A 26,425-nucleotide genomic window follows, 5' to 3' on the forward strand; every position below is an offset into this window, starting at 1 on the left:
GATAGAAGACTGGGCCTTCAACGCCCATGCCCTGTAGCAAGATTTTAGGAATGGTCATAGTTGTTGGACACTGGAACAGCCTGCCTCATGAAATGGTGGGTTCTCCTTTAATTGAGCTTTTCAAACAGAGGCCAGGATACTGTAGGTCAGGGGTTCACAACTCCAGGTCTTGAGAACTACAACTCCCATCACTCTGTAGCCATGATAAACTGTAGATGGGGATTATGCGGTTCAGCGATATCCGAAGTACCACGGATTGTGAACCTCTGCTGTAGCAGATTCCTGCACAGAAGACCTCTAAGGTCCTTCCAGCTCTTAACTTTTGACGAGTCTGTGGTTCAGAGGAGAGGGATGGGGTTTGATCCACCGGGGTGGACCTGGGGGAGTCTGTCCTGTAACAAAGGCACAGTTAACAAGGACAGATCCAGGGGCGATGAAGAGAGAAGGTGTTCTTTCAGAAGTTGGCCTTGCAGGCGTCTCCTTGCAAAGAGCCCAAAGCCACGCCGAAATAAGTGGAAGTGGAGTAATGAGATAAACATCGCTCTAGGGAGAGCAGCCGGCTGCCGGGGGGATAAGCACGCTGCTGTGCTGATGGGATGCCTGCATGCCAGATGGAAGCTCCCCACGGAGCGGCCGTCGTACGGCTCAGGCAGTTTTGATCGCAGGGAGCCCGGAGGGGGGAAGGCGCTGGGAGCGAAAACGTGTAGCGAGAAATTTCTAAAGTGCATCCTTCCATGGGCGGCAGGAGGGAGGCAAAGCAGGTTGACGGGAAAGGCTTTTCAGGACGTGGGTTTTGGATGAGAATTGTTTAGATGAGCATTGGATGAGAGTCCCCCCCCTTTTTTTCATTGTTGATTTAAAAAACAACAACAACGATCGGAGTAAACAAACAGAAGATTTGTCTTCCCTCCTGTACTGGACAATGAAACCTGCGTCAAATTCTTCTCGCCCCGACCGCTCCTGTGGGGAATCCCTTTATTAGACCAACGGCAGCATCACAAAGCAGTGAGCAAGTTTGCATGTTACGCAGAACTCTTTGGCAGGCTGGATGCGAAGCCAAACAGAGAGGGAGAGGAGAGGGCAACAATAGCATCTTGTTGAAGCTCAGAAGCCTGCAGTTTGTAACAGTTTCTTCTGACTTTCAACGATTCCAGAACGAATTAAATTTGGCACCGTTTTTCCAAGAATGGGGCAAGAGACATTTTTTCCCTTTCCCACAGGTATTATTCCAGGCTATCACGATGTAGACCATCATAACTTTGTCTGCTCTTCTGCTCTTATCAGCTATTTCTTTTGTCTCAGGTAGCTTGCTAATACACAGACCTGGCAAATTAGATTAGATTACTCACAAATTATGTATAGACCCCTTCTTAGGTGGTTCTGCAGATAACTCAGCCATATAACCATAAGAGGTCATTCACACAAGCAAAAATTGTGTTCTAACTGGGTTTGGGAGCTGTATGTGCTCCCAATTTTCGGTTGTGTGGAAGCAAGTTTGGAGGAAAACCTAGGTAGCTTTTCCTCCTATCTTGTTTCCACACAATCATTTCGAGAAAGAAAGCGTTAGAGAAACGCTTCTTGCCACCGTGCCTTTTCGCTGACGTCTCTGTTTTTTGCTTGCCTCTCTTTCCAGGCGGAAAAGGCGGAACTTCAGTAAACAAGCCACAGAAATCTTGAACGAGTATTTCTACTCTCACCTCAGTAATCCTTACCCCAGTGAAGAAGCCAAAGAGGAGCTGGCAAAGAAATGCAGCATTACAGTTTCACAGGTAGGCCAGGTCATGCGACCGTCACTTGGAAAGAAATGTGCGGCGGGTGTGTGTGTGTGTGTGTTGAAACCGATCTATAAACACAATGCAAAGAAACCTTATATTATTTTGCCGGTGTGCAAGGTTAGAGCTGTCCTTCCTTCCTTCCTTCCTTCCTTCCCTTCCTTCCCTTCCTTCCTTCCTTCCTTCCTTCCTTCCTTCCTTCCTTCCTTCCTTCCTTCCTTCCTTTGTTCTCTGTAATCTATCTAGGTCAGTGGGCTGCCCCTTTAAATCTCTGTGCTCTCTGGGCACAGAGGAGGAGCCTGGAGGTTTTCAGGACCTCATTTCTCCTGGTCCTTGTGGTGGCAAAATGCTCACTGGGAACTCTCCAGGGTGCTGAAACCCTGATCGCTTTTCCTTGTGATTTTTTGGCTGCAGGACAAGGCAAGGCAAAGCACTGAGAGTTATCCAGGGTGCTGAGATCCTGACTTCCTAGCCTTGTGAGTTCTTCTCTGCAGGGCAAGGCAAGGCAAGGCAAGGCAAGGCAAGGCAAGGCAAGGCACTGGGAGTTCTCCAGGGTGCTGAAACCCTGATTGCTTTGCCTTGTGAGTTCTTCTCTGCAGGGCAAGGCAAGGCAAGGCAAAGCACTGGGAGGTCTCCGGGGTGCTGAAACCCTGCTTGCTTTGCCTTGTGAGTTCTTGGCTGCAGGGCAAGGCAAGGCAAGGCAAAGCACTGGGAGGTCTCCGGGGTGCTGAAACCCTGCTTGCTTTGCCTTGTGAGTTCTTGGCTGCAGGGCAAGGCAAGGCAAGGCAAAGCAAAGCACTGGGAGCTCTCCGGGGTGCTGAAACCCTGATTGCTTTGCCTTGTGAGTTCTTGGCTGCAGGGCAAGGCAAGGCAAAGCACTGGGAGCTCTCCGGGGAGCTGAAACTCTGATAGCTTTGCCTTGTGATTTTTTGGCTGCAGGACAAGGCAAGGCAAAGGCACTGAGAGTTATCCAGGGTGCTGAGATCCTGACTGCCTAGCCTTGTGAGTACTTCTCTGCAGGGCAGGGCAAGGCAAGGTAAAGCACTGGGAGTTCTCCAGGGTGCTGAAACCCTGATTGCTTTGCCTTGTGCGTTCTTGGCTACAGGGCAAGTCAAGGACAGACAGAGAAAAGACAGAAGACAATCAAAATTCCCAGCAGGATCTTATGCTTTGGTTCTGATTCAGTTGGCTTCACCCCTGCTCATGTGTGGAAGGAGCCTGGGTGGCCGCTGGATAAGGACTGGAGCTCACTTTTGTTGCTTGTGCATGTCATCGGTTTAACCCCGATACCCCAGAGACTCCTGCGTGATTCTGGTTTGCTTTGGTAATGCCCAATGCAGTAGCTCTTGCTTTTTTATCCCAAGAGAAGGTGGTACCTCAATTCTACATCAGGTGGAAATGGACATAAGCCAGTAACCCTTGCAGAGAGGAACATACTTGTATCAGACCTGGTAGTTAATGTGGCTTTTTCATGAAAGTGTGGAGAGCAGGAACCGACAGAAGCCTTCTGCTCACAGAACTACCCTTCCTTCCACTTTCTGGAAGCTGACTATGTTGGTCATCTTTCAGCAAAAACAGCAGAGTCCTGTGGCATCTTAAAGACCAAGACGCCCCAGCACTCTTGGTGGTTCTCGGATGTGCAAGTCCAAAGTACCCTTTTCCAGATCAGTTTCCCCAGAGGAAGAATTCCATGCAGACATGCCTCTGCGGTGAGAGATTCTAGATCCTGTCTCTGTGTGGGGAAACAGTCTTAGGAACATAGGAAGCTGCCATATACTGAGTCAGACCATAGGTCCATCTCGCTCAGTATTGGCTACACAGACTGGCAGCGGCTTCTCCAAGGTTGCAGGCAGGAATCTCTCTCAGCCCTATCTTGGAAATGCCAGGGAAGGAACTTGGAGCCTAGATGCTCTCCATCCCCTAAGGGGAATATCTTATAGCGCTCACACTTCTAGTCTCCCTTTCATATGCAACCAGGGTGGACCCTGCTTAGCTTAAGGGGACAAGTCATGCTTGCTACCACAAGACCAGCTCTCTTGCCTTAGTCCTGAGATGGTCACATTCAAGCAAATGCAACTCCATATTTACAGTTTCCAAATTTCACCAATCCGTTCCATTTCATTAGGAGCAGGACATCAAGTGCGCACTCCAGATAAGCAAGGGGAAACCACAGTTCTGCCTAGGCTCTTGATCCATGCATTTTCTGCTCCCCCCTGATTTTGGGGATAATGTCGCTCCAGCCTCCATTGTTCTTGTCATGGATCAAACATGCCTCCCCCCCCCCCACCTCAAGTAATAGTCCCTGTCAGGGAGGCAAATCTAAGCCACCGTCTCCCCGCCGTTCTGCATCTTGATGATTTAAGCCATCATTTATTGTCCTTTAAAAAAAAAAAACATTGTAATTAACATGATAAATAAGTGCAAGGGTATTGTTTGAAATGTAATATACAGTTAAGCCCAATTAATTAATTGGCCTTCAGTGATTGGGAGCAGGATGATGTTCATTTGTTTTGCTTTGTTTTTTTCCTTGTGAAGAGAGAGTTTGTTTTAATGAAAAATGTGCCACTAAGTAGCTTTATCCCTCCGCCCTCCCTGCCAACCTCCACAAAACTTCTGAGATCCATGAAGAAGATGAGAGCAGAGAGAGAGAGAGAGGTGCCCAGAATGCCTTGCAGCTAAGATCAAAGTTATTCCTACTTGGCTTTTAATTCTTTGATGCAAGCATTACCAAACCCTGAGGATCTGATCCAGGCCTGGCAAATTTTGCCCACTTCTCTGCCCTTCAAGTGTTAGCCATGGAGGCGAGGGGAATCTTTATTGCCAACGGACATCCAAATGTGATAGCTAAACTCCTTCATTTTTTTTTTTAGTCTGAAATCCGTGGTTTGCATGACACGGAATTCATATGAAGCTGCCTTCTACTGAGTCTGACCTTCAATCCATCTAGGTCTGGATTGAGCGCACTGACTGGCAGCAGCTCTCCACAGTCCTAGGCCAGCATTTCCCCCAGCCCTACCTGGAGACCCTGCCAGAGATTGAACCTGCGATCATCTTTATGCAAAGCAGGGACTCAACCACAGAGCTAGAGACCTATAGCAAAGCCTCAGCACTCTTAGCTGTTCAGCACTGGACTTCTCTCTCAGGCAGAAGGGGAAAGGGAGCAAAAAGCATGTAGCAAAGATGCTTGGAAGCCGCTCTTCCTTTTCCAAAGGTCTTCATAAATCCTATTTTCAAAGAGTGATGCTTTCCCAGATGGGTGGCAACAGCACCTTTAGTCAAGAGAGACTGCAGCATCCCTTTGATTGGATTAAGGTGCCTTTATTGACTTCTCCAGCAGCAACGGTCAACCTAATGACTAGTCTGGCTTCTGCTTTGCATTATTTTTTAAAGCAAACAAACACAAAAAAAGGGTAATCTTTGAGGCTCATTCTTATGACTCTTAATTTCAAGTCAACGAATGGACTCCAAACTCTCCGCAGAAGAGCGTAAGCTTCAAAACAGTCAGTTTCCCGGATCCCTGGCTGGCCAATAGTTACACAAATCACTGGACCCATCAGAAGTAGCTTGGAGTGTCAAAACTGTGAATTAAAATGCAGATCGGTGAGCACATTTCAACTTCATAGTCTTCTTTAGGGGCTTATATATAGAAAACGGGTCAGTGAGGCCCATGGTCGACCGGGCTGAGCCACTCCGCGTAGATTACACTTGTAGGAAAGTTCAAGGAATCAAATCTATCGAATAGAATTTTTTTGATTCATGCAAAAGTGGTGAATGAAATGGGAAGGGTTCCAACTTCAGACAGTATTCCTTGTATCGAATACTAACCATACATGGTGAATTTAGATCGTCGTAAATCTGAATCTAAAAATAAGCACCAGGGAGACACCAACAACAGCCACTGGAGAGCTGTTCTTGGCAGGCAGGAACTACATAGGAACATAAGAAGCTGCCATATACTGAGTCAGACCCATCTAGCTCAGTATTGAGCTAGTCAGACCCATCTAGCTCAGTCAGACCCATCTAGCTCAGTATTGGTCCATCTAGCTCAGTATTGTCTTCACAGACTGGCAGCGGCTTCTCCAAGGTTGCAGGCAGGAATCTCTCTCAGCCCGATCTTGGAGATGCTGCCTGGGAGGGAACTTGGAACCTTGCAAGCATGCAAGATTCTCTTTTCAGAGTGGCCCCATCCCCTAAGGGGATCCCCCATCCCCTTACAAAGCTCATGTGTAGTCTCCAAGGCGGACCCTACTTAGCAAAAGGGACATTTCATGCTTGCTACCACAAGACCAGCTCTCCTCCGCAGCAGGAGTTGGGGGAGTGAATGGCCGGGGAAATAGTTGTGGCTTCGGTGTCTGCCACCCCCTGCCCAAATGTTCCCCAAGAACAGGCAGAAACGGCTCATTCATTGGCACAAAGGGCTCAAGATGGCAAGTGTTCCTTGTTTGGACCCCCGAATTCCACCAGAGTGATGTGCCCGGAGGGCGATTGCAAATCACTGGAAGGTGTGTGTGTGCTCTAAAAATGTCGATCAATGTGCCTTCCTCTTTTGGAGGGTGGGCTGCGGGCAGGACCATGCCCGGTGTTTGGCCTCTCCATGGAGGGTGGTAAACAGGCTGAACAATAACGTATGATCTGCTGCTCCTTTCGTCGCTTCCAATTAAACCTTGCTTGTTAGTTTAACCTCTAGGTAATCCCATCAAGCAACGGATGTCAAGGCAACTCTGCCCACAGTGGCTTTGGATGAGTGGCCATTAATTTTAATTGCCTTGATATTAAAGATTAAGAAATCGGGGGACTAGCAGGGTGGAAACGATCTGATGTCAAGCCTCTCCACTGCCCGAGCCTTCCCCAGGCTGCGGGGATATTAAAATTTTACTGGGAGAATTAAACAAGCCTTTATTAGTGATGGCTGTTGGCTGATTGGTCCAGAGGTGTGCATAAACACCGGATTCTTCTATATCCGCCGTCCGCGCCGTGGACGTATAGAGATTCTGCAATTATGAAACTGTTAATAAACCCATAATTGGATGGTCTGCAGTCTTCCTTTGTCGGCTTTCATTAATGGATTATTGCTTCCTGACTGACAAGATAATATAAAGTACAATATGTACAATACGGTGCTGTATTGTCCTGGGAGTCGAGACTGCGAAAAGATGCACCCTCCCTTCTTGCCTTTAAAGCTCAGGGCTCTTCGTTAATGTATGGTAAAGCCTGCCTTATGGAACGGAGAAAGAGGAGTCCTCCTCTTTCCAGCGTGGAGGAGGCCCGACGCTGACCCGACACTCTTGGGCGGGTTGAAAGGTTCGCTTCGTTTGCAAGCGAGAAAATGGAGTCTATTCCCCAAAACGTAGCGGTGGTGGGCAGTGCCCTCTGCATCAGGGATTCCCAGATGTGGTTGACTACAACTCCCAGCATCCCCAGCCAAAGACCATGGCAGCTGGGTGTGATGGGAGTAGTGTGATGGGAGTAGTGATGGGTGTGATGGGAGTAGAGGGATGCCCACATCTGGGCATCCCTCTGGGCACCGCGTCACCAAGCATCACCGCATCACCAAGCCTATACTATTCTTCTTGGAACTGTTCGTGGGGAGGAAAATGGCTCGGTGGAAGAACAGGGCCCTTGCTGCTAAATTTATTACCGGGGGAGAGAGCTCTTCTTCCAGTAGTGAGTGTGGGTCTGCCTTGGTTTGCATTGGGATGGGAGGCTCCCTGTGAGTGCTGTAAGAGAGGAGAGGAGAGCTGGTCTTGGGGTCACAAGCATGATTTGTCCCCTTTGCTAAGCAGGGTCCACCCTGGTTTGCATTTGAATGGGAGGCTACATGTGTGAGCACTGTAAGATATTCCCCTTCGGGGATGGGGCTGGTCTGGGAAGAGCTCGGTGTGCATAGTTCTGTTTACCCTCACAACCACCCTGTGAGGTAGGCTAGGCTGAGAGATATATGACTGGGCCCAGATGCTTTCATCTTGTATGAGGATGCCCCCCACCTCTGTCTTCTCCTGAACTGTTTGGGTGGGAAGGGTGACACCGAACCTATGAGGCTTTTGCCAACCTACTCCACTATTGCCTGCTTTGACCAGCCATCTGCCTCCTGGTTTTGGGTGCAGAAAGAGCTTTTTCGCAGCTCTGGTACTTGAGATGCTTTCAACTGGAGGTGCTGGGGCCTTCTACATGGAAAGCAGGTGCTATGGCCCCAATTCCATAGGGAAGCTGGGAGGGGCAGGTAATATAAATCTTGGGGAATCTGCCGCCATTCAAGTGGCTTTAAGGGAGCTGTTTGTGGTCTTGTGACAGTGGCAGCCTTTGCACCAATCCCTGGGTTCACCTCAGACCTATTTGCATGCCCAGCAACCAACAGGAAAAGACTGCTTGGTTTAATGGGCCCAGGGGGCAATGATGAAGAATGAATGTGGGTGCCCAGAGGTGAACAGGTACTATTTCCTCTTGATTACAGCTCTGCTTCCTCACACACACACGTTCCCCCAATTTTGGTCACCCGTTAAATAGTAAATAATTCTGCTGATGGGTGTGCAGCTGGCGAGAGACGTTCTTTCTGTTGGACGGGTGTCCTGGTGTAAACTTTCGAGCAAGCCGCCTCGCCTCTCTGTGCAAAGGGAGGACTTTTTTTCATCGTTATTTACTACAGTTATTATTTACAAATGTCCTCCTAATGGCCACGATTGGAAAATAGTTTCTGCCTGCGCGGTTTCCCAGGCGGGTATGTTCCAACTGCTCCGGCTATGACCTTTGGGGCGGGTTAATAGGGAGAGCCATAGACGCGGGCTTGACGGAAGAGCCGCCATCTTCAAAGGGAGGCCACAAAGAACCTCTCACCCATTATTGATTTATTCCCACTCCCCTTCCGCGGCCATCCGAGCTCGGTTCTGTTTGCAGGCATGCCAAGGTGGTTCCAGCCCCGAGACACAAAGGACAATTGCATTCTTTCTCTCCATTCCCTCCCTCTGGCCAAGCATGACTTGTATTTTTTCTCCTTTTCACCCCTGGATTCCTAGTGGTGGTTTTTAAGGCTTTGCTTCCTGCGTTGGGAGAAATGGCTCAATCCACCACAGCAAGGTCTAAGATGACTGGTGGTCACAAGAACAGCCCTGCTGGATCAGGCCCAAGGAAGCCCATCTAGTCCAGCATCCTGTTTCCCACAGTGGCCCACCAGGTGCCTCTGAGAAATCCACAGGCAAGAGCTGAGGGCATGCCCTCTCTCCTGCTGTTGCTCCCCAGCAACTGGTATTTGGAGGCGTCTTGCCTCTGAGGCTGGAGGTAAATATAGCCACCAGACTAGTAGCCATTGGTAGACCTGTCCTCCATGAATTTGTCTTAAAGCCATCCAAGCTGATGGCCATCACCACATCCTGTGGCAGAGAATTCCACAGATTAATTATGCATTGTGCGAAAAAGTGTGTTCTTTTGCACTTCTAAATTTCCGGGCAGTCAGTTTCATGGGGCGCCCCCTGGTTATAGGGTTGTGAGAGAGGGAGAAAAATGTCTGTCTATCCACGCTTTCCACCCCATGCATAATTTTATAGACCTCTATCATGTCTCCCCTTAGCCACCATTTTTCTAGGCTAAAAAGCTCTAGGTGTTTTAGCCTTGCCTCATAAGAAAGGTGCTCTAGGCCCCTGATCATCTTGGTTGCCCTCTTCTGCACCTTTTCCAGTTCTATAATGTCCCTTTTGGGATACAGTGACCAGAATTGGTCATGCAGGCACCCATCTTGTATCCGGTTTGCCCCGGGAGCTTGTCCTGTGAATAAAACCTCCATGTTTAGGCGCAGTGTCGCTCTGAATACCAGCTGCTGACTTATTTCATGTTTCCTTTTTTTCTTCCCCAACACCACCCTGCTCCTGACAGGTATCCAACTGGTTTGGCAACAAGAGAATCAGGTACAAGAAGAACATTGGGAAATTTCAAGAAGAAGCCAACCTTTACGCAGCAAAAACAGCGGTGACCGCAGCGCACGCCGTGGCAGCAGCTGTCCAAAACAACCAGACAAACTCGCCCACCACACCAAACTCTGGTACGTGCCGCCATCTTCTCTGTGGCTTGGGCCTAGCTTGCATCTTCAAAGCAAACCAGGAAGGGGGATCTCCACCCCGCCTCTCCCGGCTCTCAGAGGAACTGCAAATTTTGGAGGGAGAGATTTCAATGCAGGGCTGTCTTAGCTAAGTCATCAAAACTTCTTGGGGGTTGGGCCTTCCTGAATTCCACTCTTGGCCAGCCTTGGAAGATCTCTGAAAGCCACCAACAGGATCAACTGTCTCTTTCTTAAAGCCTTCCAGAATGACTGACCTGTGGCCAAAGCTTGAATGAATGAATGAATGAATGCAAGGCATCCAACCACTGTGATTAACATTCTATAGCTGACACTTTTATCCTGAGCAGCTGGAATGTTCATGAGCCTTCCGTTGGAACCTCCCCCCCCCCACCCCCGACACTGTGAAGTCTGTCATTCTGGACAGTTCCTGAGACATCCTCTATTTTTCTCTTTGAAATTTACACACAGTGCTGTCCTTCTTTCAAGGTGCTGTTGGGAAAGAATCAACAGCAACAAGTTTGTAGATCATACATAACGAAACATAAAGGTCACCGCTATCTATTAGTAAACAGACCATGATATTCAAGGTAGACCTTGATCGGGGCTTTTAAAATGGGATTCCTAGGAACCTTGGGTTTCCTTGATGAGAAGATCAGAAGGGCCCAACAAGTTCCCCAAAAGAGAATTTGACACTTGTCCATCTTTACCCGTCTTCCCGTGCATTATGTAGCCATGGAAAAGTATTGGCCGCACTCTTAGAGTGTGTTGTCACTTTTGTGGGGTGATGCGGAATCTTGCAGACTAGAGTGTGCACTTCAGTTGTGCCCCAGAATGCCTTGCCATGCACAAGCTCCAGAAATGCACAAGCTCCAGAATCCTGTGCTATGCAAGAGCTCCATACACAGAGCTCCAGCATCCCTTGCCATGCAGGAGCTCCGTACACAGAGCCTCAGAATCCCTTGCAATGCTGGAGCTCTGTAAATGGAGCTCCAGAATCCCTCGCCATGCAAGAGCTACAAAAACGGAGCAAGAGCATACACAGAGCCCCAGAATCCCTTGCCATGCAGGAGCTCCATAAATGGAGCCCCAGAATCCCTCACCACGCAAGAGCTCTGTAAATGGAGCCCCAGAATTTCTTGCAATGCAAGCGTTCCATAGACTGTGCCTCAGAATCCCTTGCAACGCAAGACTATTTAACATGGAAAGGTCCCCACCCCACCCCCACTGAGAGTGGCTAGTTTAAATTGATCAACATTGAAGTGGAATGTTTGGTGGGAGGGAGTGTGCACTGGGTTATCCCACTGTTCCGTTTTCCTTCAGAAATTTCCGAGTGATCGAGTGTTTTTACATACGGCGCTAACTAGAAGATGACAACCCCGAGGGAAAATCTCTTCTGGGTTTCTCCCGAAACAAAGGCCTGTTCCATTCTGATGGAGCCTTTAAGGCTGCAGAAGAAGTCAAGTGAAGTGACAAAGTGAATGAGAGCTGGCTTCTTCTGATGAGAACAAATCAACTTAATTAGCAATTACCAGCCATTTCCATCCAAGGCAGGCATTAAACCAAGGCTCGGCATGAGACTTTCCTTCAGTATTTAGTGACAGCACCTAGAGATAAAGAGAGCCGCAGGGAGAGGTGGGGGAGAACAGAGTTGGATTTTGAAAACCCGCACATGTAACAGTTCTTTGGCGTACAGAATACTGGCCTGAAGGCCCTAGAGGACCTTCTTTCTAGTGCTGTGGGAGAGGGTCTCCTGTTTGGGGTGGGGTTGCGAGGAGGGATGGTCAGCTGGATTCCAATGCATAAAATAGCCAGATGAAAAATGATCAGACCAAGTCATACATTGTGGATGTTGCCCATGCACAGATCTCCACCGTCAATGTCCACCCAAGTAAGAAGGTCCTAGGGTTGGTTCACCCATGCAGTCCTACTCTGTGATTCCTCTGTCTGTGGTTCTTGTAACTGGGTAACTCACCGGCATGGGTGACTGGGTGGAGAGACAGCCCAGTGGTGGAGGCCCTGCAGAAGCTGGATCTGTGATGGTTAGGACCCATGGTGCTTAGACCCACCCAAGAGTTCAGAGCTTTATCTAGTCCAGTGGTTCTCACAGTGGCCAATGATGTGCACAATGATGCCTAGGCTTGCGGTCTTGAACCAGCCTTTAGAACATTTTAGGCAGAGGCCGAGGTTCAGAGTTATGGAGTTCAGGGTTATGGGACAACAACAAGACCAGTTGTCATGATCCCTGATTCAGGAACCCCCAACTGGGGGCAAAGGCAGACAGTTCCAGGGATGAAACAGGGTGGGAATGCTCTGTGACCCGGACCCTGACTCACCCTGTGCCACTGGGACCCCTACATACCAGGGTGACCCATACCAGCACCTCCACCATCATCCAAGGACACAGCCTTGCCTCTGAGGACCTACCAGTCCTAGGAAGCCTCCTTATACCAAGTCAGACCTTTGGTCTGTCTAGCTCAGTATTGTCTACACTGACTGGCAGCAGCTCTCCAAGGCTTCGGGCAGGAGTCTCTCCCAGCCTTACCTGGAGATGCTGCCAGGGGTTGAACCTGAGACCTTCTGTATGCAAAGCAGATGCTCTACCACTGAGCTACAGCCCTATCCCCTAAGAAGAACATCTTACAATGCTCACATGCAGTCTCCCATGCAATTAGAAATGGAGGCAGACTCTGCTTAGCAAAGTGGAGAATTCATGCTTGTTACCACAAGACCAGCTCTCCTCTCTGATGAGACCTGCCCCCAGCACCAGCAGAGCCAGGGCTTAAGAAACTGGGCACGGCTCTTTTAAGCAAGAAAGCTGGCCTTAGGGGCGGTGGAGGGACAGTTCACTTTTCCTGAGCAGCATCCGTAAAAACTCCAAGAAGCTGCTGGAGCAACATCCCTTTCAGCTTGCCCTGCCCAGCTCTTATGTGCCCACTCAGACCTAGCTAATGTTCCGACTACTTTATTCTCGGAGCTGTCCAGGGTGCTGAAGTATTTAACCCAGTACCAGGCACAGTGGTTCATAATGTTTCTCCAAGGCTTCTGGAAAAGAATGAGCTTCCCTGGGCCTGGTGTCCCTAATGGGACCCTGTGGCAGGCAAAATGTACCTTCTGCCATTGATCCCCCCTCCTGTTAAAGTCACGTGATCCCCTTATGTCTGTTTCCATTAGTGGATGTAACCCTCTCTGGTTTCTGGGGTATCATTCCCTGCAGGACGTTTCCTTTCATCCTTGTTTCCTTGTTTCCTTTCTGCCCCTACCTTTGGGCGGTCTTTTTGGGGAGGGGGACATGTGTGTTTTTGCCGCGCTCCATTTTATTCAGCTACTGAACTCTTTCCTTTCCAGGTTCTTCTGGTTCTTTTAACCTCCCTAATTCTGGGGACATGTTCATGAACATGCAGAGTCTGAATGGGGATTCTTACCAGGGGTCTCAAGTCGGAGCCAATGTGCAGTCACAGGTAGGAGAAAAACACTCCCAACCCCTTCCAATTAGGGCCGCTCTAGTAGGGCATGGTTTGGGCTTTCTTGCAAAAGAAACAAAATTAACCAATAAGAAAAGCAAACACAAAGACAACTCCAACCACAAATTCCACCCCCTTCTCTCGGATATTGCCTCCTGCCTCCGTACAGCACTGAGGCTGTCTATCATGGCGATTTCCAAACGTGGCCGATTTTGCGACCCGTGCGCCCCCAACATCTTGCCAGGGTCAAGGGTCGGCTTTCCCACCACCCCCAATCCCCCCAATTCGAAACTTTGCAAGCTTTGTGAATGCAATTCGGCTCTGGCTTGAGCTCTCGGTGTTTGGCTTGAGTGTGTCGTTGGGCTGTTGACTCGAAAGCTTTTATTCAGTTGAACATCTGCGGGAGGGGAGGTTGTATGTGTGCGCTTGTGTGTCCCCCCCACTGCTTAATATGTGAGACCTCCTTTCGCTGACGTCTTTTAATATTGAAACCCTGCATCTCGCTGAGTGGTGTTAAAAACGATTTGTTTTCCATTACCATTCCAGTCCCTTTTTATTGCTGGTTCTCATGACAAGCCATAGGGTAGGCCATAGGAACATAGGAAGGAACATAGGAAGCTGCCATATACTGAGTCAGAGCCTTGGTCTATCTAGCTCAGTATTGTCTTCACAGACTGGCAGCGGCTTCTCTAAGGTTGCAGGCAGGAATCTCTCTCAGCCCTATCTTGGAGATGCTGTCAGGGAGGGAACTTGGAGCCTAGATGCTCTTCCCAGAGCAGCTCCATCCCTTAAGGGGAATATCTTACAATGCTCACACTTCTAGTCTCCCATTCATATGCAACCAGGGCGGGCCCTGCTTAGCTAAGGGGACAAGTCATGCTTGCGACCACAAGACCAGCTCTCCTCCCTTAAGTAGGAGACAAGTATCCTACCCGCAGCTGGGAGCTGCACGTGTGCGCTCTTGCTTTGGGATCGTGTGGGAGTAAAAAGCAAGGTAGGAGGTTGGGGAAGTGATTGTCCTCGAGACTCCCGGAGGGTAGAGGGAACTTTCCTTTGACCTGTTTAAACAACTGGGTACAGTTGCTGAGTAGGAAGAAGCTTTGCGATGCCAAAACAAAGCGAAGCAAGTGCAAAATTAAGGCTCTAGTCCATATGGCCACGACGATTCAAAAGCAGCACCTAGGGAGGTCTTCAAGATGAGAAGATGAGCTGGTCTTTCTCTAGCGAAAGGGTGCTGACAGCTAACCCTCAGATTCAGTAGCAAGTGTAGAATAAATTCAGCAAAATGGGTGTGTATATGCAGTGGCCTCATATACCTAATCTATTCAGGTTCCAGAACATGGGGAGGGTGCAAAATCTGGATTTTTGGGGTAATGTTCAATGCAGCATGTATACCAGGGGAATTAAACTGAAATTGTGTGGGGTTTTTTAGTATACCATTGTGCATACTGACTTATTAGGGCTGTCCACACGGTTATTATATGGGTGGGAGAAGCCTCCCACTCTAGTTCACGAGCTGTGCATAGACCTGTTATATGACCGTGTGTTAGATAAAAGCAAGGCCGGAGGTGGAGATCTTGCTCGTCTGTCAAACCCCAGCTGGGAAGGAGGTTTCCCCCGCCTACCTTTTTCCAAAGCTCGACAGACAAGCAAGCTCCTCGCCTCGGACCGTATTTACCCGAATCGAAGGTGACCCCGAATCGAAGATGACCTCCTTTAAAAAGTTGAAGTTAAATATAGTTTATACCTGCATTTACTCGAAAGCAACAGGACTCTGAATTTCAGCTGGCCGCCTGATTTCTATTATCAAAACACCTGTTTAAAAAACTAGTCTTGGATTCAGGTAAATACGGTATCTAACACACAATTTGTACGGAGCAAGAAACAAAAGACTCTGCTAGTTAACTGGATGAAGTTGCTTTTCCAAGAAGCTTTGTAACGCGCGCGCACACACACACACACACATACACACACCTTGCTGCCCTATGTTTCTCAATATTAGAAGCAATTTTTTTGTGTTGTGAATTTGACGCTGCGTCCGTGGATTTTCGGAATGACCAGGTCCTTCTTGTTTGTGTGTGTGTCTGCTCCTTGCAGGTGGATACCCTGCGTCATGTTATCAATCAGACGGGAGGATACAGTGATGGTCTGGGAGGAAATTCGCTGTACAGTCCACATAATTTAAATGTGAGTACCCTTGGCAACCATGGCTTGGACAGCCACCACCATGGCGTCAGGTAAATGGAGTCATGAATACCTTCTTGCAGCCCTCGTGAATGCGCCATGTATTTGAGGGGTGGGGCAGGGGGCGAAAGAGCACAGCCCTGGCCGTGTGTTTGCAGAGATCAAGGTAGGATCAATCTTCGGCTAGGTCTGGGGGGAAAACCCCATCTTAAACCATGGACAGCTGCTGCCAGTCGGTGTAGGCAATATTGATCTAGATGGCCCAATGGTCTGACTCAGCAGAGGGCAGGCTCGGAGAGGGATCACGCAGGATCCAGGAGCTGTGAAGCCCCACTGGAACGCTGAACGACTCGGCTCTCGCCTCCTACGTTATCACTCCCTCTTCTTCCTACTTTGATTTTTGCAAACACATGGCCACTATTCAAGAGTTCTGGATGGCCTTTCCTCTGACCCTCTTTCGGGTTGTGAGAACAGCCCCAGAGAGAGGCCAAACCTAAATCGCGGAAGGCAAGAAAGGACAGGGCCCATGCCTGCCACGGTCATGGTGCAACAAATCAAGAGGCAGTGATCATCTGTGGTGCCGACCCAGGTGTGTTCCAGAAACATACGAGCCTTCATCACCTGAGATGGTTCTGATCATCAGAATTCTTGGGGATTAGCAGAGGATCCAAGTATCGTGAACTGATATTTTAATAGACTCTTAATACACCTCCTAACTGAGCAAAGACGCACCTTTTAAAAGTGATTCTCTTTATTTAGCAGGGGGAGAGCAACTGGCCCTCTCCACCCCCAGCACAACATTCCCTCCGGTGGCTGTTGTTGGTGTCTTTTTTCCCCTTTTTTAGCCATTTAGTTAATTGATTTCTGTATGAAAACCTCTCGGAGGATTTTGGTTGAAAAGCGGTATACAAATACTCGTATTCGTTTTAGAAGACTGTGCAATGGCATGCGTTATATTGATACGGGGATCAAAAATAGATCTGTATGTTTCAATAAAATGTCTCCCTGAAGGGAGGCGCGAACAGTTCCATCTTCGTGGTGGATAGAGACCACAAGCAGAAAGGGGTTCTCCGGAAAACTGCCACTGAAGGAGATTTGACAGAGTCGAAATGCATTTGGAAAGAATACAGGATTCATCAGAAATCACTGCGTGAGACTTTGCCTCGGGAATATTCACTCATACTTTATCAATATGTTTCATATGAACGGTTGGATCCCAATCTTTTAAGTTGGATAAAGAGACTGTTTTAATGACCATTTGGTAAAACTGTTATTGAAACAATCAGATCTATTTTTATTCCAGTATTATTATAACCCACGTCGTTGCACAGTCTTTGAATCACATGGTTTTATTCAGATCCTATTAAAATACCAGTACATGCTACTTAGGAGCCCTTAAGGTGGTGCAGTGGAGTAGCAACTTGCCTAGGGAGCAAGAGGCTGTTAGTTCGAATCCCCGCTGGTGTATACATTTGAAGTCACCTATATCAGGCAGCAGCGACATAGGAAAAAGTGCTGGAGGCAGATGTTCGCTTTAGTGACAACGGCAAAGGCATCATGTCATCCTGTGTGGGAGGAGGCAATGGCAAGCCATTCCTGTATTCTACCCACATGGTTATGTGGTCGCCAGGAGTCGACATCGACTCGGCGGCACAATCTTTCCTTTCCACGATACTTGGATTCTCTGTTAATGCTCCCATATATTGTTGCATCCAGGGTTTTGTTTTCCCTGGGCCAAAATCCGTGGGCCGGTCTCACGGACTAGGGGGGCTCTCTCTGCTTCCCGGGGTGTGTGACCTCGCGATCCATCCCTTCCGCTTCTGGGCATTGTGTCCCGGAAGTGCAAAGAGGCAGTTGGCCAAACAGCAGAGCTGTGAACGAGGCCCGCGAGCGAGATCGCTGCAGACAGTGGCCCACACAAAGGTGTCGATGCGTCTGACTTTCCACCCTGCAAACCCACGGAGAGAGAAAGTCAAGGGGAAATGCTCGAACAAGTTGGCTGCGATTAGGAATACCTGAGGTGGGTGCCGGTGGTCAGCCTGACCTTCACGTCTGCGAGATAATGACTCCAGGGGAGATAATGACTCCATTGTAGCCGTTTCCTGGAAAGCCCTCATTGCTCCTGCAAAATTATTTGTCCTTGTTATTGATAAACAGAAAAGTGGCGGCCGCAGATGAAGGGAAAGCGAGGGCTCCGGGGGTGGCACCAGGGGGGCATGCTTGTTAATCATTTATGCAGCCGTTTTAATCTTCTACACAATAAAAAATGCCATTGTGTCAGTTGGGAGGAATCCCATTTTCCTGTTAAGGCACAAAGAGCTCCACAGTGGAGATCACTTTGCTGTCCCTTTCTGCGTCTTTCCCCTTCTTAGTTTCTTGGATCTTCGTTCTTATCCACAGGGTGGTTAAAGGGTAGGTTTTCCTCAACTCTGTTCAGGACATGCTTTTGGGAGAGGTCAGGGGCTCTAATCTCTGTGTGGGCTGAAACTCTCTGGGCTGAAACTCAGAGCAGAGCCCCTGATTGGCATGTCGAAAACCCCAAGTTCAATCCCTGGCAGCATCTCCAGGTAGGACTGCAGGGGGAGGGGAGGGGAGATCTTAAACCATAGACACCCCCCCCCCACAAATATTTATATACCGCTGTTCAAGGAAAGTCCCCAAAGCTGTTTACAAAGATATATATATCTTTGTCCCCAAGGCGCTGGGCAGTGCACAACAAATGTTAAAAATAAAAATAAAAACCATAAAAACAAAGACTATTTAAAAACTATTTTAAAACAATCCAGAGCCATTTAAAACCAATTAAAACACTTTAAAAAATGTTAAAAACCTTGGAAGGCCAGGCCAAACGAGTACGTTTTTAGGGCTCTCTTAAAGGCCAACAATGACCCCAAATTATGGATATCTAAATTTATATTTATATTTATATTTATATTTATATTGAGAGAGAGAGAGAGAGAGAGAGAGAGAGAGAGAGAGTGGCTCCCTGTCCCCAAATCTATAAAAGAAATCTAAGACCCCAGCAGCAGTCACTGGAGGTTTTGCTGTGCTGGGGACGGATAGGGCCAGTTGCTCTCCCCCTGCTACATAAAGAGAATCACCACTTTAAAAAGGTGCCCCTTTGCTCAGTTAGCAGGGAATGGATTAGCTGCTGCCAGTTAGTGCAGCTGAACCCCGGAGAGCCGCTGCCAGTCAGTGCAGGCAATATTGATCTAGCTGGATGAATGGTCTGACTCAGCAAAGGGCAGACTCGGTCCGGCCTCCTCAGTGAGAACGAGCAACCGGTGTCCGTAGCGATTTCTGCCAGGCTGTGCCGAGATGCCCCCCCCTCCCATTTTGCCCCTCCATTTGCAGGGACCGACACTGGGGAGGGCATTTGGGTGGTTTCTGTGGCGGAGTAAGACGAGAGCGACAAAGCATAGCTTACTGGCCTCCGTGTTTCCCCCTTTGGGAATGAAGCGACATTCTGAAGAGGTCATCTTAGGAGGGAGGCAAATACCCCCAAAAGACTGGCAATAGCAGCCGAGAGAGAGTTGGGGGAAGAGGAAAGGCCGACTGAGAGCTCGTCCTGTAGCGGCAAGCATGAACGCTCCCCTTTGCTAATCAGGGCCTGCCTTGGTTTCTGCTCGGATGGGAAGGGACAGCTGAGTGCTGTAGGATATTCTCCTTAGGGGACGTGGCCGTCGCTCGGTGGAAGAGCATCTGCTTACGTGCAGAAGGTCCCAAGTTCAGTCCCTGGCAGCACCTCCAGGTGGGGCTGGGAGAGACCCCTGCCTGAAATCGGAGAGAAGCCGCTGCCAGTCAGTGTGGACAGCACTGAGCGAGATGGACCAAGGGTCTGACTCAGTATGTGGCAGCTTCCGATGTTCCCCTCAGTGACCCCCAGAGGGGCTGTGGCAGGGGATACCCTGTGTGGTCGGAACGCTGTTCTCTTGGCAACTTCATGGAACGCCAGGTGTTTACTTGGGACTTTAAAATCGGGGGGGGGGAGAGAATAAAGCCACCCGTTCTGAAAAGGTGGCCCCTTTTGACCCCTATCTGGCAAGGGAACCACTTCCTGCCCCCTGCCCTCACTACACAGCCATCGCCTTCACGAAAATCCACCCCGTAGGCAAGAACAGGACCTTTCACAATAAGTATGACTGCGGAGAGACGTAATCTCCTTCTGTAAAACCCTGTCGTCCCGGAGGGGCTAGGAGGCTTCTCTCCTTCCCGCGGCTGCGCCTTCTTTTATACGGGCCCCCACTTGCCACAAGAGTAAATATTAATGACTTAAAACGTGATTGAAGATGTTCAATTGCCAGGGAGGGAGGAGCGGAAGAAAAGTCCCATTAAATACTCAAATCTTTTTCCATTTGAAATGTCAACTCTTTCTTTTTGGGGGCTTATAAATAACTCATAATAACCCACAACAAACCATATAAAAAGCCTTTTAGTTGCGTTTCTCTTCTTCCCCCCCCTCCCTCCCTCCTTTTTTTTTCATTTAAGTGTTTTGAAATGCTTCAGAGAATTTGCGATATCCTTATCAACATGATAAAATATGAAACCCTGATTGCCTCCAGCGTTTTACAGACACGAATTCCATCTTCGCTGATGAGGCTTGATAAGGCACTGTTGTATTATACAGTGCATAATCTCAAACCACCAGAGTAAGGATTAATTTATTTGGGGTGGGGCGAGAAGGGGGGCGGGGGGGAGCGCATGAGCGAAAGAGAGAGCAAAATGCTAGCTGACAAGCTCTCTCCCAGCTGCCAAGCTGAGTAAAAATATTGTACATTTCTTGTTTATAAATTTGGATAAAGGGGGAATGATGTTTACTTCAGCTGGAATATCTTTAGACTCGGATCTGTGCGAGATTTTGCTTCCCGCTCTTAAGTAGGTTTTCATGTCTGCAGGGGGGATAAAAAAAAATTTTTTTTAAGGAAATAAACTTGCTCCAAAAAGGGAGATACTTTTGCCTTTCTAATGTGTGTTGTTATCAGCAGAGGTGTTTGGACCCAGGCGTTATCTGGATTTATAAATGCCCATTGTGGTTTCAGTTATTTTCCTGGGAAAGGTTAGAAGCTCCTTCTTCCAATTAGAGATCCCCCCCACCTTCTTTTCTTTTCTTTTCTTTTTTCTCTCCTCTCCTCTCCTCTCCTCTCCTCTCCTCTCTTTTCTTTTCTTTTCTTTTTTCTCTCCTCTCCTCTCCTCTCCTCTCCTCTCCTCTCTTCTCTTCCCTCTCTCCTCTCCTCTCTTTTCTTTTCTTTTCTTTTCTTTTTCCTCTCCTCTCCTCTCCTCTCTTCCCTCTCTCCTCTCCTCTCCTCTCTTTTCTTTTCTTTTCTTTTCTTTTCTTTTCTTTTCTTCCCCCTTCCCCCCCACTACTGTTTACTTACTGGAGCGGTAATGATTTAAGCCTCTGTTTAGCCTCTTTCCTTGCTTTGGAGGATGAAAGAGTCACATGCCTGAAAGCCGAACTGTCCCTAAGGGAACAGAGAGAGTGCCAAGCAGGGAGCTGGCTTTGCCATCGCTCGGGGGCGGCCAAGCGAAGCCTGTTCCGAACTCCATTTCCCACTCGCTGCTCTTTTAAAAGTTTTTGGGTGAGCGTCAACCATCTTGAGCGATGGGGCATGATTGCCGCCAAGTCTGTGGCTAACCGGCTGCGTGGCCAGCAATCCAGCCGGCAGTAACCGGGCGGCGTTCTGAGTTTGGGGAGAGCTCCCTGCAAAAGGCTATGGTGTGCCGGGAGCCGTGGGGAGCCCGCCCGGCTTGCTCTGGCAAGGCCTGCGCCCGTCACTTCCACTCAGCGTCCCCTCGGCTCCTGCGGCCCGCGCCTCCCACTTCTTGACTGACATAAAAATATGTAGCGACAAGCTGTCTGCCACGGCAGAAATCTGATCAGACATTGATTTCAGCAATTGCCTCGATGGGCCGAGACAGAAGGCGAATTTGTTTCTGAGTGTGGTTACTGCTGATGCAGGTCTAATGCGCCCGGATCCCCGAGAACGGCTCGAGACACGGAGCGAGATCGGGAGAGGGGTGGGGGCCGGGGACCGGGGGGGGCTCTGTTTATGGGTAATTGGAAACGAGACCAGAACAGGGTGCTTGCTTCTCCTCCTCTTCCTGCTCTCGTGGCGCTGCGCAAAGATTATTGTGGTTGGAGGGTAACTCGGGCCTCGTCTCAGCTGGCCTTCCAAATGGCTCTGACATCTGCCCAGAAGGGAGACTTTTAAAAATGAAATTAAGATCCAACCGTGTTAGAGCTTTTCGCTCCCCCCCTCCTCCTCCGCCCCCCCTCCCCGCCTTGAGATGGTTGCATTCGTGGAAGAGCCGAAGGTCACCCACGGGGCTGAAGGCCTTGTCAAATCAGGCCTGGCGCGTTGGAGCACTGCTCAGCCACTGGAATGGGCAAAGAGCCAGGACTCTGGGGGAAGGCGCTCAGAGCCCAGGCAGGAAAGGGCTTTCTTGAGCAGGGAGGTGCCCAAACACCTTCAGAGCCCCACAGCCTCCCCCACCCTGCCTGGAGTGAGTGGGGTTGTGAGGAGGAGAGAGAAGCGGGAATCGCTTTTTGTGTCCGAAGAGAATTGCCGCTTACAGAAAGTCCCGTTTTGAGCAACCAAATAGCCACGGCGTCTCTGCCTCGTTCCGAGCTGGCGTCTCTTTATTTATTTCCCAGTGCTTCCGGCTCTCCTTAGTAAGCCAAGCCATGTCTTCCGAGCGTGAGCCCATTCCTCAGCGCCTGCACAGCACAGGCAGGCCGTCACTTACTCCAAGCTGGTTCTGGAGAGGCTTGGCTCACAGCTGCCGTCCGGCTCCTCGATTCGGTGGCCTGTGCTGCTCATAACCATTGCCTCCTTTCTTCACGGGCGCCCTTGCCTGTGGGCATTTATGGCCAACCCTGCGAGGTAGGCTAGGCTGGGAGAGTAACTGCCCAGTGAGCTGTGTGTCTGAGAGGGGATTCAAACCTCAAGCGGCAGATTATTGGAGCACCCGCAGGGCAGCAAGGTGTCTGCTGCCACCTCATCCGCCTCTGCTGCCATTTGAGTGGCTCTTTGCCGCTCTGAAATGGTCCTCTTCCTCCTCTCCTTCCTTTGAGACAGCAGTAATCGTGGTCTCTTGACTTGGGGCACACTCTCCCATGCCTTCCTCCATGCCCACCTTCCTGTGTGTGCTGCTAGGCTGGTTAGGAAAAGGGCAATGGAGAAGAAGAGGGAATGTCAAAAGGGCGGTAGAGATCTGGAAGCACCTATAGAGGAATGTCGAAAGAGCAGTCGAATGCTGGAGGCGCTCTATAGAGCGGCTCCAGAACTTTACTGCCCTTTCAGCATTTCCTCTTCCTCTCTGTCCCCCTTCTCAGAACTAGCCCGGCAGCAAGCGTGGGAAGGCATGTGCCGAGTTGGGAAGTGGCGGATATTCCCCCCCCCACCCCCGAGGAGGAGGCAGAAAAGGCAGGTGTGGAGCTGTGTCTGGTGCCCGGCTTCAGGTGCACAGAGCTCTTGAGCTGCTGCCATCCCGAGGAAATAGGGGGCAGTGGGAACATTTACTGCTTGCTAGAGTACTGTCAATGCATTTCGTGCATATTTTCAGGTGGTGATATTCATGCCTGTAACGGTGTCTTTTCAATGCAATGTTTTCTTCCCCTCCCCAGGCTAATGGAGGCTGGCAAGACGCAACGACTCCATCTTCTGTGACCTCACCAACAGAAGGCCCGGGAAGCGTGCACTCTGATACCTCTAACTAATCTCCTCATAACACTTTTCATCCTCTCCACCACCCCACTGAGCTGACATGCCTTCCTTTAGTGCATTCAGAATCCCAGAAGGAAAGAGAGAGAGAAAGAAGAAAACAGGAAGGAAAGGATTTTTTTTTTAACCAATCACCTATGGCTTTACTGTAAAACCTTGTCGTACCAGAGAACTCGATAAATCTGTCGTGTGTGTGTGTGTGTGTGGTTTTTTTTAAGGTATCCTAATCATTTGTATATGTACTTTAAAATATCACAAATATTCGCACACTCACGCAATGTTAAGGAATTAAAAAAAAAAAAAAACCAAGCACTTTATCCAACTAGGCCAAGGTTTAGAATTGTTTGTAGCCCTGTAACTATTTTAAGAAAAATAATTTATTATCAATCGATTTTGCAAGGATGGTGTACCAGCTGCCGACTTCTTGGCCTTAAGGGTAAACGAGAATCGTTCTTAAGAATAACCTCATCGAGTCGAACCAGGCAATGGGTTCCTCGCCCGAATCGAACTCCCCACTGAGAGCCGAAGTGAATTTCAGACGCTGATTGTGTTTAATCTTTTCGCCCCCACCCCTCCCGCCCAATATCTTCTGCTAAAGCAGAGAGATGTTTTGCTCAGTTGACGTTATCTCCACTCCAGTTGTGTCCTTAGGTTTTGCCTTTTTTTTGGGGGGGGGGAAACGTGTCCTTCGCCGGTATGCAGTTGGCATTCGACTACGTCGAGTTAACCAAGAAGCTTAGGTACCAGGGGCGTCGTCGTCTTTTCCCCTTTTCCTTTTCCTTTTTTTTTTTTTTTTTTTTTGGTTTAACCCTCGCTAAAGTACCATGGTGTAGAGCCTTCCCTGCTCTGCAGGTCTTCGGCGGGCACAGACGATCCACACGAGATGGAGCTATTCTCTGCCCGCGTTCGAAAAACCCCAGTCGTTGGGTTTTGACAGTCCGAGCTGGGTGCTGTTCACGTCCACCGGGGCGCTTCACCGCACGGCGGTGAAGGCCAGACGGCGCTGTTCTCTGGAGTGTTGTGTATATAGTGTAGCAAAAGAGTATTTATACATCTCACCAATCAAAACACAGCTTTATTACCTCATGCGAACTCATAAGAACCAATAGAAACATATTCTTTAGGGTTAGAGTGTTCACCCTACTACCTCTAAACAATACTCACGCTGTAGTATGTCTCTTAATCTTATGATTATTTCTTCTCCTCTTTGGTTTTTCCTCTTCGTTTTTTTTTTTTTTTTTTTTTGGCATCTTGTAATTAACTCCTTGTTTCCCTTCATGAAATGTAATGTACATTGTAATCTTTTAAATAATAAGAATAAAAAAAAAAACCATTTTTAAAAATCTGGGTTGCGTCGGCAACTTTCAAAAACGATTAAAAAAAAGAAGCTTTGAAGTGGAAACATGGGTCTTTAGGTTCAACACAAAACAGTAAAACTGTTTGTAAATACAGAGAAACATTTTGAATGTTCTTCATCTTGTTACTATAGTAATTCACACGAAAGAAGGAGAGAGAGAGAGAAATTTTAAAACCAATAATGAATTGTAAAGCAGACCTCGTCTCAGTATTCAGTACTGTATATTTCACCCTGTATAATTGGGGACGTGGGTGGGACGGGTGCCCCCTCTTTATTCTTTCCTTTCCTTTTTTTAATTTTCTCCTCTCTTTTGTATTGTATGCGATTCTGAAACTGATTGACTCAAAAAAAAAAATTGTGGCAGTGATTCTAATGTATTAAAACGTTTCGTGTTAATTTCTAACTGGATTACACCCTGAATTGAAGAGTCTTCCTCGTGGTAGTTCTATGTAGTTTCGAACCATGAATAAACTTTTTGCTTTCATGACCCAAAATGTTGACGTAATTTCTTCCCACTCCGTGGGACTTGGCTAGACCGATGGCCAAGGTGTGACTAGACACGAGCCAAAATGTTAACTTTAAAGACCAAACAACTCATTCTTGCCTGTAGGATAGTGTGAAAAAAGCAGATGGATGCCCCACCTCGTCATGAGCAGTATATTAACCGTGATCTCTAGTAATAGAACCTCCATCTTTTGAGGCAGTCTACCTCTGAATGCTAGGGAGAGACATAGGGGAAAACCATTATCTCCATGCTTCCAAGTGTCATATTGTTGGCTGCTGTGGAAATGGAGATGCTGGACAAAATGGCCCTCTGGTCTATCCCACTCTTCCTCCAAGGAGCCCAGAGCAGTGTTCATGGTCCCCACAACAGCCCTGTGAGGTAGGTTAGGCTGAGAGAGAGGTCACAGGTCCAGAGTCACCCAGTGAAGCTAAGCTGCACATAGGTCTTGCTGGCTACTGGTCTGTTGGATGTCAAAGATGTCATTGTTCTTAGATGGCTCAAACGAGGCATCATAGAAAGAACAACCCCATTGTCTTAGTTCTTCATGTTTTGAGTGCACTGTGGCAATGTCGCCTACTGTTGTGCTAATATTTCCACAAGTAGAAGAACACTCAGTGGCATGTTTATCTCCCATACTAGGGCGACCCATCTGGGGTTTGCGTGTGTGGCATCATAACTCAGTGGAAGAGCATCTGCTTTTCATGCAGAAGGTCCCAGGTTCAGACCCTGGCAGCATCTCCTGGTAGGGCTGGGAAAGACTCCTGTCTGAAACCATGGCGAGCTGCTGCCAGTCAGTGTTGGCAAGTCTGAGCTAGATGGACCAAGGGTCTGACTCAGTAGGAGGCAGCTTCCTGTGTTCCAGTGTGGCAAGCAGCATTGAGAAGAATCCCCGCAGATACAATTACTGACCAGAAGGCCATATCCAGGCAGTAATGCACAACTGATTTCCCAGTTTAATGATCTTGGAAGCTGCCTGCCCGACAAAACTCATGTCTTTGTAACCCACAAAAAACTGTCTTCATAAACCCACCCACCCCCCCTTAAAAAACAACAGCAATTGTCCTTTATTATTGCTTTCACTTGACATTAACTCTTGAAATATCCTCTCTGCCAATAATTACTTTTTTCTTCTTCCAAGAACTACCGGCTCAAAGAAGTCTCCCGTTCGATCTCCGTAAACCACTAATTCTAATTCTTAAATGTTTTATTATAAAACCCAAAGGTCAGTGCCAGGTAATAGCCTATTTGGTATCTCTTCAGGAAACAGTCTTTCGGGAAATCGGATTAATGTGGATCACGTGCGGGCAATGGCCTTTTGATAAACATATAATCCCATATACTATTTTTCGAGGAGGGAAACAAGGCAAGCTTTTAA

General features: G+C 48.5%; 1 protein-coding gene across 10 annotated transcripts in view; it reads left to right on the plus strand.

Moving 5' to 3' along the window:
- Window positions 1-25,032, plus strand: part of PBX3 (PBX homeobox 3) — a 192,268-nt gene extending 167,236 nt beyond the window's left edge. For 9 of the 10 annotated variants that reach the window (XM_053282126.1, XM_053282118.1, XM_053282120.1 and 6 more), the window contains 5 exons: window positions 1,634-1,769; window positions 9,636-9,801; window positions 13,165-13,277; window positions 15,378-15,467; window positions 23,092-25,032. In XM_053282126.1, the coding sequence (XP_053138101.1) occupies window positions 1,634-1,769; window positions 9,636-9,801; window positions 13,165-13,277; window positions 15,378-15,467; window positions 23,092-23,184 (598 nt within the window). In that variant the 3' untranslated portion in view covers window positions 23,185-25,032. The remainder of the gene's footprint in view (window positions 1-1,633; window positions 1,770-9,635; window positions 9,802-13,164; window positions 13,278-15,377; window positions 15,468-23,091) is intronic. The other variant, XM_053282127.1, reaches the window with a different exon arrangement.
- The last annotated feature ends 1,393 nt before the right edge of the window (window positions 25,033-26,425 follow it).

This window comes from Hemicordylus capensis, chromosome 17 (assembly GCF_027244095.1).
Source record: "Hemicordylus capensis ecotype Gifberg chromosome 17, rHemCap1.1.pri, whole genome shotgun sequence".
In the NCBI taxonomy this organism is placed as follows: Eukaryota; Metazoa; Chordata; class Lepidosauria; order Squamata; family Cordylidae; genus Hemicordylus; species Hemicordylus capensis.